This window comes from Dinoponera quadriceps, unplaced genomic scaffold, assembly GCF_001313825.1.
Source record: "Dinoponera quadriceps isolate SergipeBrazil2010 unplaced genomic scaffold, ASM131382v1 scaffold1325, whole genome shotgun sequence".
Classification (NCBI taxonomy): Eukaryota; Metazoa; Arthropoda; class Insecta; order Hymenoptera; family Formicidae; genus Dinoponera; species Dinoponera quadriceps.
Genome location: NW_014555404.1, coordinates 94601 through 114151, shown reverse-complemented (window position 1 = coordinate 114151; position 19551 = coordinate 94601). Strand labels below are relative to the sequence as shown.

Genomic DNA, 19551 nt, shown 5'->3' with positions numbered 1-19551 from the left:
GCTCCCCCCCATCAGTCTCTCTCTCTCTCTCGCTCTTCTTTCTCTTTCTCTTTCTGGCGTACAATTGTACACGTCTCCGTTGCTCCGAACGGGGCCCAAGGTTTTCAGCTCGGTGAATACGCGGTAACCATGCCGGGAACCTGTTCCCCTCCTCCCCCTCCCGCCCCCTCGTGCTTAAGGGGGGTCGCCTTAGCTCTTTAAAGACTTCGTTTGTACGTTTCCTCCCGTGTCTCTCCCGGTTCTCTCTTCTTTTTTCTCTCATGCAGCTTTATTATTATTGTTATCGCGCAACGCTATCATTAATGATGTTACCGCCATTAGATGTGATTAAGACCGTTGCGCCGCTCCTCTCTCTCTCTCTCTTTCTTTCGCTCTTGCTCGTTCATGTATCGTGGATGTTGCTGTTTGATTATCGGTGAACTTCTCGTAGCGCGTCGTTTTGTCGCCGACGTCGTGTAATCGCGTTAGTTGCCGAGTTAAGGCTGAATCTTCAAGCCGTTGGTCTAACAGGCCAACAACTCAGCGTAACGACGATGTGACAACGAATTCGCCGTTTCTCCTCGAATAACGCTGGTACTCGTGTTATAATGTTATAATGTTGTCGAGCCGGCCGGGTAAAGGCGATCGAGTTATCCCGTAAAGGGACACGTAAACTCTAGAGAGAGGGAGAGAGAAATTCGGAGCACGCTTCGGGATGAAAAAAAGCTGTCCTTTTCCCCGACGTTCAGCTTTCGTCGTATTATCATCCTTATCCACTTGTCCCTCCAATTGTAATAGATAGTTTAGCCGGCTGGCGATTAGCGGCAATCGACGTCGCTCGGAGACGGACCGCAGCCGCCTCTCGAAGCCGTTCGATCCAGCTGACTGGACCCGAGACCGTTGATCGGCGCGATCCACAGTCGACGACAGCGTCGTTATCGCGTCGTTATCACGCGTACGCGCGAACATTTCCATTTACCTAATTGGTCCGTCCGTCCGTCGCGAACTTACTCTCCTCCGTCGGCGAACGTCGAACAACGCGCCGACTACATTCATTATCTGCCCGTTGCGGCAATTATTATTTCTAATGAGCATGCCTCGCGGCTCCACACATCTCTCTCTCTCTCCTCCCCGTCTTTGTTTCCGTCCGTCTTTGTCGCGCGATCCGGTCCCCACGGTTGTTCTTGCCTCCTTCGTCGATCGCCCGCCCCGTCTCCTCTCTCTCTCCCTCTTTTTCCCCGTTCATCAGCCGGTTGCCTTCTTGGGGTAACGCGGTTGTAAAGGAACTCCCGTCTGCGTAACTGCTTCTTCGCCAGGGTCTCAGCGTTCCCCCGATAAAGGCGAGTCTACACGGCTCGTTTCGGACGGTCGTCAGGGACGCGGGTTGATCGATGATCATTCGGCCTCTGTTTTTTTTTAAGTCGAACGGTCCCGATGGTATTCATCCTGCGATCCGAAAGTACCGGTCACGTATGCATCGTTAATCGGATAAAAAAAAACGCCGAGAGCCCCTTGACGAAGGCCAGCGCCGATCGTGGTGCAAAATCGCCTTAAGGCCTCCCTTTTCCCGTGGCGTAGCACAGTTGGGACCGCTGTGGAACGCGGGGCCTCCGGGCCCGCGAGGAAAAGGAAGGCGAGGGAAGAGAAGGAAGGGCTCTCTCCGGCGGAGAGTTCCGCGGCTACCGAGTCGAGCGAAAGGAAATTAATGAATGGCGGCGATCTTGTCGGCCGTTAATAACCTGGGAGAGAGCGGAAGTGGCGGAGGGAGGGAGGGAGAAAGAGACACCCTTCCTCGGTGTTTTCCAGGACTCACTCCGCGGGCTGGCGCCGTAGGAAATGCACGATGTTGTCGTCGAACACGTTCTGCTCCCCTCCCTCCCCCGGTCTTTCCGCTTCTCGAAAGCGAATCACGTAGCGCCCCGACGTCGTCCCCCAAGCACGGTGTCCTTAATGAACGCGCTTTAGCCCTTTGAGTCCCACCGGAGGATACAGCAACGAGCCTTCTCTCTCTCTCTCTCTCTCTCTTTGCAACTCGCGGAAGCAATATTGCGCTTCGCTCCACGCAGAGAATATTTCTCCAGCGATTCCGCGCGCGTTAAAGTAAACTCGTAGTGATGATCAGCGCTGTCCCCCGACGAATCGCTCGCTAACGAAGCGAGTGAGCAAATGACGCGGCTCGCGGAGGAGAAAGAGAGAGAGAGATCCGACCGTAGAGAAAATCACAGATTGAAGGGAAGGACCACCGTGCGGCTGCTTTCAGCAGAAAAAGCTACGAACGACGGCGGCTCCTCGGGCCAGGCTAATCGCGCTTAATCGCTCGTCATTCCGTCTAATTGAGAGCTGTGGGGAGCTCCGGAGATTCAGCCCTGACATCTATTATCACCGCCCGTTGCCGGTGCATAGCGTTGCACGGGACCGCAGCGGCTCTCCGAACGTCGGCGAGTCGGGCGGATGAATGCGCGAGTGTACCGCGTCTCTCTCTCTCTCTCTGTGTGTGGGTATGTACCCTCAGGCGAAGCCAGCTTCGACGTTCGTCTTCCCACGAACCCTTTACTGTACGTACGAGTCTCGTTACTCGTTCCGGGATCAGGAAACACTCCCATTAAGGCCGTTTTACACGGCCACGTGAGTAAGCCGTGCGCACGAGTCAATCACGTGTGAACCACCTGTCCGGTTAAAGGGCACGCGATCTCACAGTCGCGACGCGACGAACTCTCGCAAGATCTTGGCCTCCTGCGAACCCCGCATATTTTCCTAGATTTTCTCACATACAGCATAGGTTCAAATTAGAATACCTAAAGTTGTTCCCAAATAAGTTGTCTCACGTTGAGCGCTTGCTCAATTTGCGACGATCGGGACGGATATTTTTTCAGTGATCGGCCGGTCGATTCATTCCAGTTTCCCGCAAAATGGGCAAATATTTGCCTCGCCTCGGAGTGTACCGACTTAGTAATTCCCAATCGAACGGTCGGGACATATTTCAAGGCGAGGTAAACGTGACTCGAAACGTTTCTCTCTCTCTCGTTCCCGACATATTTGCGTATATCGTGGACTCCGGTGCGCACGGCTGAGACTTACTTCGTCGAAGGCTCGGCACGATGCGCGCCCGTGTCCTTTATGCTAATGGATAGATGTACATTCTATGCTGAAGGCGTGCAGATAATAATACCGGTGGATACAACGACGACGACATTACGCTCGTCGATATTGCGATGTTGAGTCACGTCTTGAGTGCGAGGATCGCGCACCGACGAGCTCCGCACGGCGAGGAAGAGAAAGAGAAGAGAGAGAGCGCGCGCGGTTTTGCTCGTTCGGAACGGGGGAGTCCGCGGAGCATCGAGCTCCCAGGAGCACCGGCGTAATTATAGCGTTTAGAGCTACCGAACGGTAACTGAAACCCTCCCTGAGCGACGCGAGAAAGGGCGAGCTCTCTCCTGAAACTGACGTCCCGCGCCTAATGAAGAGGAAAAGCCGAACTCTCTTGATGGGATATCCTCCTCCGAATGATATTCCGGTATGAAAGGGGAGGGGCGCCTCCCTGAATTAAACGGATCCCAAAATTCCTCGGAATCGGCGGGAAGACGGATAGCCTCGCGATGAGACATCGGTTTCTGTTTCATACTTCACTCGACCGACGTATCGAGTCGCGAATTGAGAGCGACTTAACGTTCTCCCGTTATTCCTGCGATTTATCTCCCACCTTCCCCCGTTCGCACGATCGTCTCCCGCAGAATCGGATAGCACGAAGGGCACGATTTAATCCGCGCGAAAGAGAAAGAGAGTGAGAGACCTCGTTGACGTGATAAACCAGGTGCGCAGCTAACATATCGATATCTCGAGAGGTAGTTCGATGCCCTCCCGGTCGCGCGCGAGAGAGAGACAAACGGTCCTCGTCTCGGCGTGGGCGAGGATGTCGTCGAACCTCCGAAGCTCTATCGACGAGAAAGCTGGCCGTCGACTTCGTCGTCGTCAGGGCGTGCCGTACTTCACGGGCATTGGCCGGATGAATTCGTCATCCCGGGCCCTGAGACGTGGCCCACGGACGAGAAAGAAAGAGAGAGACGCCGGGAGGAGTCGAGGGAACGAAGGGGGACCCGAGAACTCGTCTCCGTCGCAGAGCCGGTCATCGCGGTGAGCGCGGACCTCCGCGGAATATATCCGATATCTTTGGAATGGGGCATAGGTCCCAACGACGAGCGGCGGACATTGCCTGAACCTGTCTCCACGCATCGAAGTCTGCCTGCTCACCTGCATTCCATCAAGAGGGGCCAGGAGGGAGGTCTTTCGGGGCCCGCAGGGCCGTGCGGCTCGCGCGCCGCACCCAGCATCGGACACTCACGTGGCCGAGGGACAAAGTGCTTACCTCGCGTTGTAAAATCGCCGAGACTCCGATAGTCGAACCTCTCTCTCCCCCCTCTTTCTCTAATGGAGAATTATTTTCATTGCAACGCACTTCAATCTCCAGAGACAATTCGTTTTCTTCGATGTGAAAAGTCGCCGCCGTTAAAAATGTAAGATATTGGATATCTGTGCCGTCGCGCAGATTTTTGCACACGAGCAGGAATTCGCCAGGAATTCGTCTAATTCTGGTTGGGTGAACGAGCGTAAGGTGTTTTTAAGATGGATCCCCCTCCCCTTGCTGATCATGACTGTGGAGTCTGCGATATAGTGCGCAAATATAGTACATTAATCGTAATGCTCCGGATCGCGATCCTCCTGGTCGTGGTACGATTTGCACACGTGGCTGAGAGAGTCCTGAATACGCTCCTAGCGGACCGGCTCTCTCAGTGTGGCTCAGGGTGTGTAGGATTGGTGCACACCGAATCACTGAGATCAGTGACGTAGTAGTGCGGAGGGCGGGAAATTCTCAGGTCTCGAGAGCGCTTTGCAAAAAGGAAAAAAAAAGAAAAGGGGGGGGGGGAAGGGAGAATAAAAGTCGGAGATAAAATGAGCGGCCGGGGCCGCTCTTTTCTCGGTTCTCTCGAACCTACCACTTAATTTAATCTCGCCCTAACGTCGTGCTCGTGAAAGGCAGCCCGATATATGCCCCCTGTCCTTTTTCCTCTTTCACTCTGTAAAAAAAACGGACTTCATTGTCAATTAATTTTGTTTTTTTACCGCCCCCGTTTTTGCACGACTCAAAGATTAAACGCTGCAACGGTATGAATAATGGGAGAATGCGACAACCCCTCGTCGTCGTTGTCGGGTCAAACGTGAGCGAGTCGCGCTATGACGAACGATGCGAAGGGGCGATAGATACAGATCGCGGGGAATCAATCAATCATCGGTCGAGTCGCGATCGTGATGGCGAACGAGCGGCCGATGCGACACAGAGGAGGAACCCGAGTGGAAATTTGGTTGTATATTAAATTCTATAACATAGTAGGAGTTAAAGAGAGTTAGCTGAGTTCGAGAGTTCAAGAGAGAAGTTAACAAGTATAATATTGTAGGTTCTTATTAATCTATAGACCGTCTAAGTAGGCGCGAAATACCCTCAAGAACGTCAAAGTAACATGAAAATTTCGGTAATCATGGCTAAAATATTTCGTTCACTGGCTTCGTCCCTCGCATGAATAGCTACGCCACTGTGGCCGTTTAAACGCTCCGAGAAGCTTAAAGGACTGTCAGGTCAGATTTATGAAAGGACTTTCTCACCGTCGCGCATTCTCTCTCCCGCGTGTCCGATTTTAACGATTAATAATTATTGGCAATCTTAATTATTACACCGTAATAACAATATTGACGATACTTTCAAATTACTGCATCACGCGCATAGGCAGATTTATCGCCCGCTGCTAGAGCTACCGTTTCAAACTAACTGCCTTCCGTCTCTCTCGTTTCTCCTCGTATCACCGTGAAATTTCCCACTACTCGCTCTCGACGTTCTCGCCGTTTTTAACGCCGTATATACGTTACGTCGCCGTGACGTTAGAACGATAATCGACTGGCGGCTCGCTGGGAATCTGAAACTTCCTTGGAATCTGTTACATCGAACGCCCGTTTCTTTTTCGATGAGCCTGCACCTCGACTTTTTTATGTGCTGCTTATACGTATGCGCGCCGTACGCACCGAGAAAAAGATTTCTTCAAATTCAATCAATTTTATCGCATCCAAACAAATTTCATCATCGGTATGCTCCGAATGTTTCGATTAATAAGTACGATTTTAGTTAGACTCTTCAACGAATACGTATCTTTATCTCAAATAAAAAATTGTGTTCGAAGCGAAAGGTAATTTTCTATAAAGAAATTATTTCAAATAATAACGTTCTTTCTTTCTTTAAATAATCGAATTTTCTTGAACGAGACGATAAAATTTTCACTCAAACAAATAATATTTCGTACAAGTATATGTTGCTTCTGTGAAGCAAATTTTAGTCAAATAAATAGAAACGCTAAATCTAAAGAAAGCTTTTTCTCTGTGTAAAAGCTCTTTAAAATCGTCTGTTTCTTTGTCCCACCCTGTATATACGCGTGCAAAGGCGATAGACCGAGTACCTGGCACGTATATCTGCATTCCTGCGACGCGACGGGTGCCCTCGGACGCAGGGGCCCGTTGCCGAGAGACGGACCTGAAAGGGCCCCCAATGCGTTCGAGAACACGTCGGCCCTATGGCATGCGGCTCGGGTCCAGCTCTCTCTCGGTGCGGCGGGGTCATGAGAAGTTAAGTAGCCACTCCGGGGTCCCGCTTCGACGGCGAACCTCCCAAAGTGTGATGCAACGTACGCCTCAATCAGCGATGTGTGTAATAATCCCGTTTCTCATGCCCATTCCCGCCGTGATCGATGCCACCTGACGACCTCGTTCGTCGCCGCCCCCGTCTTCGGGGAATAATTAAAAACACACCGGCGATGGACTTTCGTAGTCTTTCGCGTTGTTAAGATAGTTGGTACTCCGCCAAGTGTAAGAACTTTCGATAGCGATATTAAGGGACTCTTCATAAGTTTACTTTTTTAATAAAAAAAGCTCTTCTCTAACCCGATTTAATTGTCTGAGAAATGAAAGTTCGATTTTTAGCGAAATTAAGATAAATATACACACAATATTACGAAAATAGATATTACATATTTTTTTCTTTTCCTTATTAATGCTTTGTTACATGTCAGTTAATCTGATAGAGGTGCACACATATGAAAGAAAATGCCGTGTAAATATTTAAATATGTGTGCACGTACATATATTATGGGTGTTTCTATAAATTATAAATTTCTTGTGGGTATATTTGCAAAACAAAACAGTCAATAATTTTGAAATGTTTATATAATGTTTATGTATTAGAACATCACCGTGTTGTCCGTTAAAATGTTGAATGTGCTTTATAGGAAAAATTAAAAATTGGACATCAACTTCAAGGAACGTGTATAAGAGTATGAAAAATATCAATTTTAGTTGCGAATATCCCAGTGTGTAGATAGTATTTTCATCAATATGCAATTAGAATGCGAAAAGGATCCCTAAGAAGATGGTTTTACGGGCGCAGCTATCTCAAACTGCAACACGAACGCCCTTCATTCGCTATCTCGGACAATAAGTGTCACAAAACTGTCGCCGAGTCATTGTCGAGATCTTTTTCAAAAAGTCTCGACAGCTCTTCCTTTTATATTTCTCAAGAGCTTTATCCTTTTTTCAAGAAGAGTACTTCGAGAGTTCCTTCGCAGTTTATATTTGAAACCGATACCTAAAGTGCTCACGGTTTTTATCGGTATTTATCTATCTTTGTCCTGGAACTCAGGAGGAATTTTTATCGATAGCTAACGGTTAATAATTAGTCTGTTGCGTAAGGCATTTTATTGCGTGGGGTTCGGATAATTTTATCCTCAAGCGACATTTAATAGATTCTCGGTTAACGACACGCGAATTAAAAATAATCCTCGGCGGTGACTTTTATTTATACATGCGCTTGGACGCATAATAGTCATGCTATGTTTATCGTTCGACGATGATACGCTACGTGCTTCGATGAGTCTCCGTTATCCGTTGTATCCAATAACACTGATTAACAAATTTCGTATCATATATTGTACCCTTTTTAAACTGAAATTTATTCTACTTACGTGTTTATGTGTTGAAACAGAAAATGACAATAAAAAAAGAAATTATTTAGATACAGTTCAAGAAATATAGGCTGTATTTTATTCTCTCTATCACGGCTCACGTATTTTTCTTGCTGCATTCTAGAAAGCTCGGCCTGGATCTGGTGCCACGTCAAGGTGCTCACATGGTGGACCCGGATACCATGTCCGTTGTCGAATTATATCATGTGGTAAGGATCACGAGCACATGTCTCGAGGGCATCGCGAAACTAACGTCGAATGGAACGTCACGGTGAAAAACGAGCAAAGTTGCGGAACGTGCGACAGCGCGAAGCTAACCGTGAATTCATTAAAACGCCGATCACGAAGGTAGCCTCGTTTAATTTCGCGACGTGCGAAGCGATACAGTTACCTCGCCGATCCTGGCTTCTCATGGCTACGAACGCCGCTAGTTATGGTCGTTCCAATTCGCCCGCAAATTCTCGATATTATACGATATAAATCACTTGGCAGTTTCTATTAAGGGGACAAAAAGGTTTGAACGTATATTGATAAAATGTTACTCGTTTACTACTGTTAGAGAAATTAATTGAATACGAAATCTTTTGTAAGACAGGTTAATATTATGCAAGGTGATCCATTTAAATTGAGAATATCTTGAATACTTCACTTGTTTTTGATGATGGGGAGAAATGTCTAAGGAAAAAGTTCGAGAGAGCAATTGTTACGACAAAAGAGAGGTTTTCCTCAAGGTTATTTTTTTCACAGACTTGAAAGTCCAAATAATTTTGTTAAATACAAGCATAGAAGAATATTTTTGTTTGCGCGATTTTATAGCCAACATCGAGAAGAGTTCAGCGGCCTGTGACAGCATGACTTTCAAATAATCTTGAACATGGAAAATTATGTACGTTTGAAGAAAACAAAAAGATCAAACATTTGTACTGTTCAAAAGAAAAACTTATTCAAGGCAGTGTTTAAAATGAAGTCCTTCGACTTAATTTTTTAACACGATACATAAATGATATTTTCTTTCGCAAGCAGCTCGTATTGGTTTTAACAATCGATGAATGATTCTTTTATCTTACATAAAATAAATTGTACAATTCAAGTTAACGCATTGAGGGTTGCGGACTTTTTAACTTAACTTTCAACTGATTAAATAATTCTACTACACCCAACTCTGGATATATTCAGACGTGAGTCGACGCATTGATTAAGCAACACCTCCTTTAACTAATTCCCGCCGATACCTCGACATTACACCTTCAAAATCCCCGGTGGCTCAGTCCCGTCCGGAGTTGAGGAGCGAGTGTCTCTCAACTCCGTAAGCTGGGAGTAAGTTTGGGGGAGGAGTTGACCTAATCTCGCGATAAATAAACGACGTCACTGGCGCGTGCCTCTAATTCCCGGGTCGCCACCTTCCGGGGGGGGTGCTTGCAGCACGTGCAGAGCGCCGAGAACTCGCAGGGCGCGTCCGCCCGTGGCACCCTGCGCCGCAAGGAGCACAAGAAGATCCTCACCCACCACCTGCACTTCTGCATGAGGGACTTCGGCCACTCGGTCGGCGAGGACACCGAGATCTACTTCTCATTGTTCGACGCTAAACGGCTGCAGTACCTGAGCGAGCGCTTCCTCGTGCGCATCTCCAAGGAGGGCTTCTCCAACTACGTGGAGAAGATGCACAACAACTGCACCATCTTCACGGACCTCGGCAACTCCGATCTCAGCCGGGACCTCTACATGATCGCCCACGTGATGCGCTGCGGCCGCATGCTGTATTCCGACTCCGGCAAGAACAAGACCGGGACCGCGACTTACAGACGGCCCCACGGGGTCGCGGTGCTCTCCCTGGCGATGCTCTCCTTGACCGAGGCTGCGCAGGATCACGCGGAGGAGCACGAGGTGACGTTCAAGGTAAGAACGGACGAGGAGAGGAAATCGATCACGGGAGAAACGCGATATTGTCCGCAGGTGTACCAGGGCGACGAGAAGGAGTTTCACCAACTGCACGAGCAGATCATTCGCAACAACAAGTGCTCCCCGCTGCCCGGACAGCCCAATTACGGGATAGTGGTGTCCCTTCGTATTCTGCATGGCGAGTTGTCGCAGGTTCGGGAGGAGAATCCGTTGCTGTTCAAGAATATCTGCCTCACGAAGAAGCTCGGCTTCTCCGACGTCATTATGCCGGGCGACGTGCGCAACGATCTCTACCTCAAGTTGGAACGAGGTGAATTCGAGCGCGGCGGAAAGTCCACCGGCAAGAACATCGAGGTGCGTTCATTCTCATAGACGAGTCTCTTTCACACCAAGGTACAAATATATATTTTTACAGATTGAAACGTTACAGATTATAGTGAAACTTAATCAAAATCTTGCTCCCTCGCTGCGGTAGTCATGATTTAAGAACTATCGGGAATGAGAAAACGCATGCTCAAAATTCTCGCGAATTACCTCCGCGAAATGACACCTGTGATCGATCGGGCACATTTGTCAAATGTATTTCGAAAGTTTCCTTTTTAATGTACAAAGCTTGATGTATTATAATTACACGCAACACGATAATTTTATCCTCGAGGAATAATTACACATTTACACTTATTTTTTCTTAGAAGTAAGAATATTATCTTTGCAAAAGTGAGATTACTCATTTGAATTCTGTGGAAATAAAAATCAGGTGACCATCTTGGTTCTGGACGCGGATGGTCAACCCTTGGAGGGGTGTTTATTCGGGGCTGCGGGGATGGACGGTAATTCCGAATATCAGAGCTTGGTGATATATCATCACAACAGCCCGTCGTGGGCGGAAACCGTGAGACTGGCGATACCCATCGACAAGTTCTACGGGAGCCACGTGCGTTTCGAGTTTCGACACTGCTCGAGTAAGTTTCCGAATAGATGTGATATCGATCGAAACCCTTCACTTTTCTCCCGCCTTCCGTCCCTTCATCTATTCTCCATTCGGAAAAGCTTCTTGTCCATCCTCTCTCTCTCAATCGTGGTGGCGGTTTTTTCTTTTGCTTTTCAGCCCGCGAGAAGAACGACAAGAAACTCTTCTCCTTCGCGTTCGTACGGCTGATGGAGCCCGGAGGAGCTACCCTCCAGGACGGTCCTCACGAGCTCTACATTTACAAATGCGAGGAACGCGCGAAATTGGACTCGCTGAGTTACCTGTCGTTGCCGAGTGGCGCGAGGGAACCGAGCGCCTCAGGTAAACTCTCGTCGACCAAGGGGGGAAATTTATTCAAACGGATATAATAACGACCAGGCGCGAAAGATTCCCTACAAGCGCGTAATATTAAGTAATATATATTATTGAATAATATTACGCGCTTCAATGCGCGCGTAGGCGAGGATAGACGTCGCGAAAAGTCGATTATCCCTCTCCTCCCCCCGCAGGTCCGCCGGCCTTCTCCCGCTCGCCCAAGGAAGCGGTGTTCGTGCACACCTTGCTGTGCAGCACCAAGCTGACGCAGAACGTCGACCTGCTCAGCCTGCTGCAGTGGAAGGCCCACCCGGAACGGATCTCCGAGGCCCTCAGCCGCGTCCTTCGGCTGGACGGCGAGGAGCTGGTGAAATTCCTGCAGGACATCCTCGACGCACTGTTCTCCATGTTCCACACGGAGGACGGCAATTCGACGGCGCACTCGGGCCTCGTGTTCCAAGTGCTCGTCTCCATCTTCAGCCTGCTGGAGGACTCCAAGTTCGAACACTTCAAGCCGGTGATGGACGCCTACATCTCCGACCACTTCGCCGCCGCTCTGGTGTACAAGGGCCTGCTCAGCAGCGTGCAGCACTGCGCCGACTGGGTGACCGCCGCGGAGAAACAGGAGCCGATCATGAAGTGCTTCCGCTCGCTCGAGTACATCTTCAAGTTCATCATCCAGAGCCGGCTGTTGTTCGCCCGGGCGACCGCCGGCCAGTACGAGGACAGCTTCAAACGCGACCTGTACTGCGTGTTCGCCGCCTTAAACAAGATGCTCTGCATCCCGTATGAGATGGTGCTGCTGTCGCAGATCGCCCTGCTGCTGTCGATCGCAGCGGTGTTCGAGCAGCTGGTGGCGGTGCTGCCGGTCCTCGAGGTCGCCAAGCTCACCTGCACGATGCTGGACTCGGTGCCGCGGGAGTCGTCGCTCCAGCTCACGCAGGCCAAACTGGTGGCGATTAAGAACCTCACCTCGTCCAGCCTGTTCCGCGAGGACGACGAGAGCAGGAACCTGCTGCTCGTCACCATGTGCAAGCACCTGCGGCTGCACCTCGCCCGCCGGGAGGAGCTGCGCTCCTGCACCGACATCCTGGGCGAGATACTCAGCTTCCTGCACAAGCGCGGCCGGGACGCGAACAAGGTGAACAACTGCATCCACCACGACGTCGAGACCCTCTGCCTGTCCGTGCTCGACGTGCTCATACAGACCATACAGATCGTCGTCAAGACCAGCGGCCCGGTCCTCGGTTGCCTGGTGGCTTGCCTGATCGGGCTGCTCCAGCTGCTCGATGAGTATCACTACTCCCGACTCTGGGAGGAGTTGACGCACACCGGCGAGCGGAAGCCCCTCAAGGACTTCCTGCTGAAGGTTTTCGAGGTACTGGGCGAGCTCGTTCGCCAGGAGGTCTTCCCGCCTGATTGGCTGGTCATACGGATGCAGGCCAACAACGTTATCCTCAGGTCGCTGCAGGAACTCGCGCAGCCGCTCGCCTTCCGCTTCCTCCACGGCAGCTTCGACTCGCAGCTCTGGTCGACGTACTTCAACCTGGCGGTGGCTTACCTCACCCAGCCGTCCCTCCAGCTCGAGCAGTTCTCCGAGGTGAAGAGGGAGAAGATCGTGGAGAAGTACGGCGACATGAGGGTCCTGATGGGCTTCCAGATATTGTCCATGTGGTCGCACTTGGGCGAGCGCAAGTTGGAGTTCATACCCGGCATGGTCGGGCCCTTCCTCGAGGTCACCTTGGTGCCCGAGAGCGAGCTCCGCAAGGCGACTCTGCATATCTTCTTCGACATGATGGAGTGCGAGCAACGGACCCGTGGCAGCTTCAAGCTGGTGGAATCCGAGTTGATCGACAAGCTGGACATTCTTATCAGCGAGAACAAGGGTGACGACGAGTACAGGCAGCTGTTCAACACTATGTAAGTGTGTAGCTGATCGTCGTCAAATTTCCTCAGATAATTTCTCATGTCTCGATGCACATTTGTCATTTCATGCCGCCTCAGGGAACACCTTAGCGCCGTGTAAGTGTGACCTTTACAAACCTCATTTTTTTTCTCTTTTTTCGAGGATGTTTCAGGACGATAAAGAAGTTTGATTTGAGTCGGTGAAATTTTATTCGTTACTACTAAGGATTAATCGAGCGCAAAATCCTCTCGTAGGCTGTTTATTACGTTAACGATAAAAATATACTTGGGAAATTAAAATGTCAGATAAACGGAAAAGTTTTTGCCGATTTGAAGATGTTCCAAAATACATTTCTCATTATATCATTCATTCGTCGTTGACGGATTGAAACCAAACTACAATAAATTATATATTATTATTAAAAGCCTCCGATGAATTAGGTTGACCGACCTGTTATTAGCTCGGAGAAAGCAGCAAATCGATATCTTACCCACTTCGTCATCTTACCCTCCTTTCTATACAGCCTATGTAATATAAATAGCCTGCGAAAGGATTTTTCATGTCCGATTAATTCCTACGCCTGTAGTAACAAATAGAAAATCTTATCGACTTTTCGCAAGTTTAAACTTTCCCGTCCCCCCTTAACGCACGTTCGTTCGATCGTAATGTTTATCGTCGCGCACAGATTATTGGACAGGGTGCAGTCCGAGGACCCGGCCTGGAAGGACAGCGGAACCGCCTTCATAACGTCCATCACGCGCTTGTTGGAGAGACTCCTCGACTACAGGAGTGTCATCCAGGGTGACGAGAATCGCGACAAGCGTATGTCGTGCACCGTGAATCTCTTGGTGCGTGTTAAAGAGGGAATCTGGGACCGCACACACTCCAGCCACACATAACAGTATCTATACTATAAGTTACACCTCTCTCTCTGCCAACTTAGTTTGTGTTAATTAACTAGACCGTGTGACCGACACAGTGCGACGTACGCTCGCTGCATGTGTCCAGTAAATAACTGGTGGGCGGCATGCACGTTGTCGCTCCGTGCCCGACACTTAGCACGTCAGTTCGCGCTTCCCGGTGGAAATTTTACATCATCGTTTCTCTCTCTCTCTGACGGACTCTCGACTTGTCACTCGATCGTCGGCCATTCACACGAGTGCACATAAATAATATCTCCGAGTGACGATGGGGATACTGCTGCTCCTCTTGCAGAACTTCTACAAGAACGAGTTCAACCGGAAGGAGATGTATCTGCGCTACATCTACAAGCTGCACGACCTGCATCTGGCCGCTGAAAATTACACGGAGGCCGGTTTCACGATGAAGCTGTACGCCGATCAGCTGGACTGGGGCTCCACGATGCTGCCGCCCGATCACGCTCATCCCCAGCAGCCGGAGTGGCAGCGCAAGGAATTGCTCTATCACAAGATCATACATTATCTCGATCGCGGCAAGTGCTGGGAGAAGGGCATACCTCTGTGCAAGGAGCTCGCGGAGCTCTACGAGACCAGGCTGTACGATTACGCCAAGCTCAGCCACGTGTTGAAACTGCAGGCAACGTTTCTCGATAACATCCTGACGCAGCTGCGACCCGAGCCGGAGTACTTCCGCGTTGGCTTCTACGGTCTCAGCTTTCCGCTTTTCGTCAGGGTAAGTTTCTGGCCACAAATATTACGTTTGAAATGATTATTTGTTTTCTTTCTATCGCAGAACAAATTATTCATCTATCGTGGTCTGGAGTACGAGCGGATTGGAGCATTCACGCAACGGCTGCAGACCGAGTTTCCCTGCGCCCAGATACTGATGAAGAACTCCCCGCCGGACGAGAGCATCCTGACCTCCGAGGGTCAATGTAAGCGGGATCAAATATATCAACGCTCTTCCCTCGAAGTTAGAAGAGCTTCGTGTTGGTAGCTCTTTGGGTTCTGCTTCTTTTCGCTCCGTTTTGCAGACATTCAAATCTGCAACGTGAAGCCGATCCCCGAAGACGGCAGTCTCGCCGGTAGCGCTGCGGAGGTGCCGGAGCGCGTGGTCGCCTTTTATCTGGTGAACGACGTGCGCAGGTTCACGTTCGACCGACCGCTTCACCGGGGCCCGGTGGACCGCGAGAACGAGTTCAAGTCGCTCTGGATCGAGAGAACGACGCTGACGACGGAGGCACGGCTGCCGGGCATTCTGCGCTGGTTCGAGGTGATCGAGAAACGGTCCGAGTTACTGGCGCCGGTGCAGTACGCCTGTGAAACCATGCAGAGCGTGGAGAAAGAACTGAGGCGACTGGTCACTCAGTACAGAGCCGAGCCGCACCGGAACATCAACCCTTTCAGCATGAGACTGCAGGGTATCATCGACGCCAACGTGATGGGCGGCATCACCAAGTACCAGGAGGCCTTCCTCACGTCGGAGTTCGCTTGGCAGAATCCCGAAATGGTGCCTCACGTGAACCGACTGAAGGGCCTGATTCTGGATCAGATGAACGTCCTCGAGTCCGGCTTGGTGCTGCACGGCCAGATCGCGCCGGATGGCGTGCAGCCGCTTCACAAGAGGCTGATCGAGAGATTCACGCAGCTCAAGCAAGGTCTCGGACCTCTCGCCAGGCAGAGGACCATTCATCAAGATAGTATCGTCAAGTGAGTATAATAATTTTATATATATATTTAATTAGTTATCCTTTAAATTACTTTTTACCCAAAACCTTAATTATAATTATATATATATATGTATATTGTACTGTTGATTTTTTGAAAAACAGATGAATTCAAGTGCAATTTGTATCTCCTACACATTTCCGTTCTTTCAGCTCGCCACTGCCACCCCTGCCAATCAACGAGAAGCAGCGTCCAGCCACTCTGGAGACCGTCGGTTCTCGAGCGTCGCATGCTGACAGTGACGGTCTACCGGAGGACGAAGGCTTCTACACCAGAGTGGACGGCGCACCGCCGCCTATTCCTCAACGAGAGGTTCGGCCACGTTCCGTCGGTTACGGTTCCACACCACCGAGACCGACGCATCAGCGATCCCTGAGCAAACCGCTCAGTCCGAAACTGCCACTGAGGCATTCTCTGCCAACCCCAACCGACGGCGTAGACCAAAGCGGCCTCAGGAGTTCCTGGAGCGAGCCCGGGCCTGAGCCCGCACCGCCCTTGCCACCCCGAGGCTGCAGTAAGTTAATCCCTTCGTTCTTGCAATCGATTACCATTCTGTCGATAATATTATCATTACGGATCCGCGAAAGTTTTTTCCTTTTCCGACTGCATGGAAATAAAGTGATGGATTGCACGCGCATATTCGTGCTAAGGACAGGTGATGTTGAGGAAGAGGATCGACGTCGAGATAATGGATGAGAAAGTAATCGAATTTTGACGATCGATTACACTGTGAAAGCATTTGAAACGTTCAATTAGCCCGCAATCTTTTCGTGAAACGAATGCTCGATTCAGCGAACAGAATTGTTCGATCGAGATACGCGAAATGACAGAACATAAAATCTGAACTAGAACCCGAGAAAGCATATCCGCCAAGGAAGTATATCGCGGATCGTGCACGCAGCGCTTCTTGTTTCAGCTCCGGACAAGAGAGACGCGAACACAAACGCGAACACCGGGGTGCCGCCGGCGCCGCCGAAGCGTTTAGCGCACAAACGTAATACCGAATGGAGCACAGACGACGACTCCGAGAATACGCAGAACGAGCCGAACGATCTGCGCGACAGCGGCATCTCCACCGCCAGTCTGCTGGACTTTCAGTCGCACTTGACGAACCTGAACAACCTCGGCTACGAGGACTTTGAGCCGCGCTCCAGGTGCAACGATATCATGAACATCTCCCCGCCCTCTGTGATAAGCGCGCTAAATGTCTCCACTGGTAACTTCGTCAGCGGCACATTCCAGGGCTCGCATTCTCTTCCGGGCCAAGAGGTGAGGATCACAGGCATATAGGATTGTAAGAATTATAGGGATGCACAGGATGAGGCACGATAACTGTATTACCACCTGAAATATTTTCGCAAAATAAGAGTGTCAGTGCGTACAATTTCTATCGGAGATACATTCTTCTTCTACTCTCATATTTCGACGGTATTTCTGGTGGTAACAATAACTGGCTCACTCTCAGTAAAAGAATAAAAGTATGAGAATGTATCTTTCGCGGTGAAATTTAATCGATTACTTCGAGATCTGAGAAGACTGATTTTTTTCGCAGGTGAGCCCTCCACCAATTCCTCCCAAGGCCCACCAGGACACTCCTTCGGCCCCGTCGACCTTGGAGAGAGTGTCCAACCGGACGCAGAGTCACGGCCACTCGGAGAACTACTCCGTGCCGAAGATGCAGACGCTCTCCGTGGCGTCCGACACGGAGAGCACCGTGTAGCGACGATGTATCCCCCTAGTCCTTAGCGTTTAATCGTGATGTCTATGTGCCATGGCCGGACGCGAATCCTGTGTACTCGATTCGAGTCCAGTATCGGGCGGACTTTCTTAGACGGTAACTTAACATAAGCGTAAGAATGTCGTCATCATCATCGTCGTCGTCGTCGTCGTATCTAAGGGGAGGAGCGCGGAGACCTGTCGTTTATAGAAGGACATCCGCACGTCGCCCCGTACGTAGCTGGTAGCCATAAGCGAAACAAATCGAAAGCCGCAGATCCGACCCGAAATCGGATCCTTCCGAGAATCTAACACGATATGGATTGCACGCGTTGTATTCCCGGGGAAACAAAAGGTCATACGTGAAATTTGCCTATATATATGGCTGTATATAATCGTCCGTAACGAAAAAATACTGTTGTTTACAAATGATATGCAGATACAATCGAAGTAAAGTTTCCGGCTACTTGCGCTCCTGACAGCACGTGATATCGACATTTAATTAAATGGCATCAATTATTTTCCTATAGACATATATGATCATACATGTAACCACATATATGGGCAAGATTCATATATGATTTTATATAATTATATATGATCATATATAATCTTTTTTTTCTCGGGAATTCGTACCAGGGATAGGCGATGTTGGGAAAAACGAATCGACGTCCGGATCGGAAAAAGAAATCAAATTTTGATAATCAATTACATTCTAAAGGCATTTTAAATATTCATATTAATTTGTAATCTATTCGATATGTTAATAAGAGTTATATAAATAAGTTAGTGAAAAATAAATATGCACACTCAGGAACCACACGTTCACTATCGACGAGTTAATAGTAAAAACTACCACGACCGGATAAATTTGCTGCGTCAGAAATGGGCCCGTGGATAATTTGAGAACGACGACATCATCGACTGTCCATGATCATTCGATATAAACATTTCTATATTTAGCGTATAATTAATTTTACAATTTAAAATTATTTCTTAATATTCTGTAGGCATATGTGTACATATATAGCCCTACGATATATAAAAGTATATTATATATTCTTTTGTAAAACTGCATTTGTGTGCGGTTATCACATATGCTAATTTGACGCGAAATTCATCGACAGGGCAGATTGTTAGGGAAAAATGAAGGAATTTCGAAGAAATTCGCGTTGTCTACATCAAATCTCGTGAAATTGGCGGTCTTTACTATTACTTCGTACGTTGAGAATTATGTAATCGATAATGAGAAGAGCGTGAAGATAATCGTTCCTTTAACAGAAGAAGAGAATCGAACAACGATTCATCGGTCAAACATCGCCCAGCTCTAAGTCGTATTTTCGTGAAGAAAGAAATCGAGAGAGAGAGAAAGAGAGAAAGAGAGGGGAGGCGGAGGTAGGGGGTAGAAATGGACAGTAATAATCGCTCTTGAACACCGAGAACGTCCAATGAGATCATTCTCATCCCCGGGACGATTGGACACCGGATGCTTGGACGTGATCGGCGATCGAATCGCGATGACACATATATATATCTCGATTTTACGTTGGAAACGTCGCTCTTCCGAGCGTAACAATCTACACACACACACACGCTCAGATACATACACACGCGCGCACACACACACACATACACATTCTATATTTTGTAATTTATTTATATTTTCGATGAGAATAATAAAGGTAATTTTTATCAACAACGACACTGGCTGCAGACTGATGTGAGTTGAAGTAATGTTCGCCGTGACTCCCGTCGTCGAGTTGAGCGGTGCGGGGTGTGCAGAATAAAAGAGGAAAGCAAAAAAGCGAAAGCAAAGGAACGGACTCCGCTCTGAAGGGTATATAAATTATGTATTTCATTCTTTCTTTCGGCATACGAATATATATATATATATAAATATATACAAAAGTATATTAAAAAACCGCGCCGCGTAATTGTACGCTCCGACTTATACTATTTCTTCTTCTTCTTCTTCTTCTTCTTCTTATTCTTCTTCTCCTCCATGGCATGTAAAATAAAGAAAAAGATTGTAAACTTCTATAAAAAAAAAAAAAAAAGGAAATG

The 19551-nt window shown here is 48.9% G+C and overlaps 1 protein-coding gene across 7 annotated transcripts in view; it reads left to right on the top strand.

Annotated features, from left to right (window-relative positions):
• LOC106744057 (dedicator of cytokinesis protein 3) overlaps nucleotides 1-19484 on the top strand; it is a 53411-nt gene extending 33927 nt beyond the window's left edge. For 2 of the 7 annotated variants that reach the window (XM_014618461.1, XM_014618460.1), the window contains exons 5-18: nucleotides 8158-8242; nucleotides 9456-9929; nucleotides 9987-10286; nucleotides 10690-10894; nucleotides 11041-11223; nucleotides 11412-13137; nucleotides 13222-13239; nucleotides 13809-13971; nucleotides 14339-14776; nucleotides 14837-14978; nucleotides 15078-15753; nucleotides 15924-16285; nucleotides 16688-17040; nucleotides 17324-19484. In XM_014618461.1, the coding sequence (XP_014473947.1) occupies nucleotides 8158-8242; nucleotides 9456-9929; nucleotides 9987-10286; nucleotides 10690-10894; nucleotides 11041-11223; nucleotides 11412-13137; nucleotides 13222-13239; nucleotides 13809-13971; nucleotides 14339-14776; nucleotides 14837-14978; nucleotides 15078-15753; nucleotides 15924-16285; nucleotides 16688-17040; nucleotides 17324-17491 (5293 nt within the window). In that variant the 3' untranslated portion in view covers nucleotides 17492-19484. Of the gene's footprint in view, nucleotides 1-8157; nucleotides 8243-9455; nucleotides 9930-9986; nucleotides 10287-10689; nucleotides 10895-11040; nucleotides 11224-11411; nucleotides 13138-13221; nucleotides 13240-13808; nucleotides 13972-14338; nucleotides 14777-14836; nucleotides 14979-15077; nucleotides 15754-15923; nucleotides 16286-16672; nucleotides 17041-17323 lie in introns of all 7 variants that reach the window. The other 5 variants (XM_014618458.1, XM_014618457.1, XM_014618464.1 and 2 more) reach the window with 3 other exon arrangements.
• Nucleotides 19485-19551: the final 67 nt, after the last annotated feature.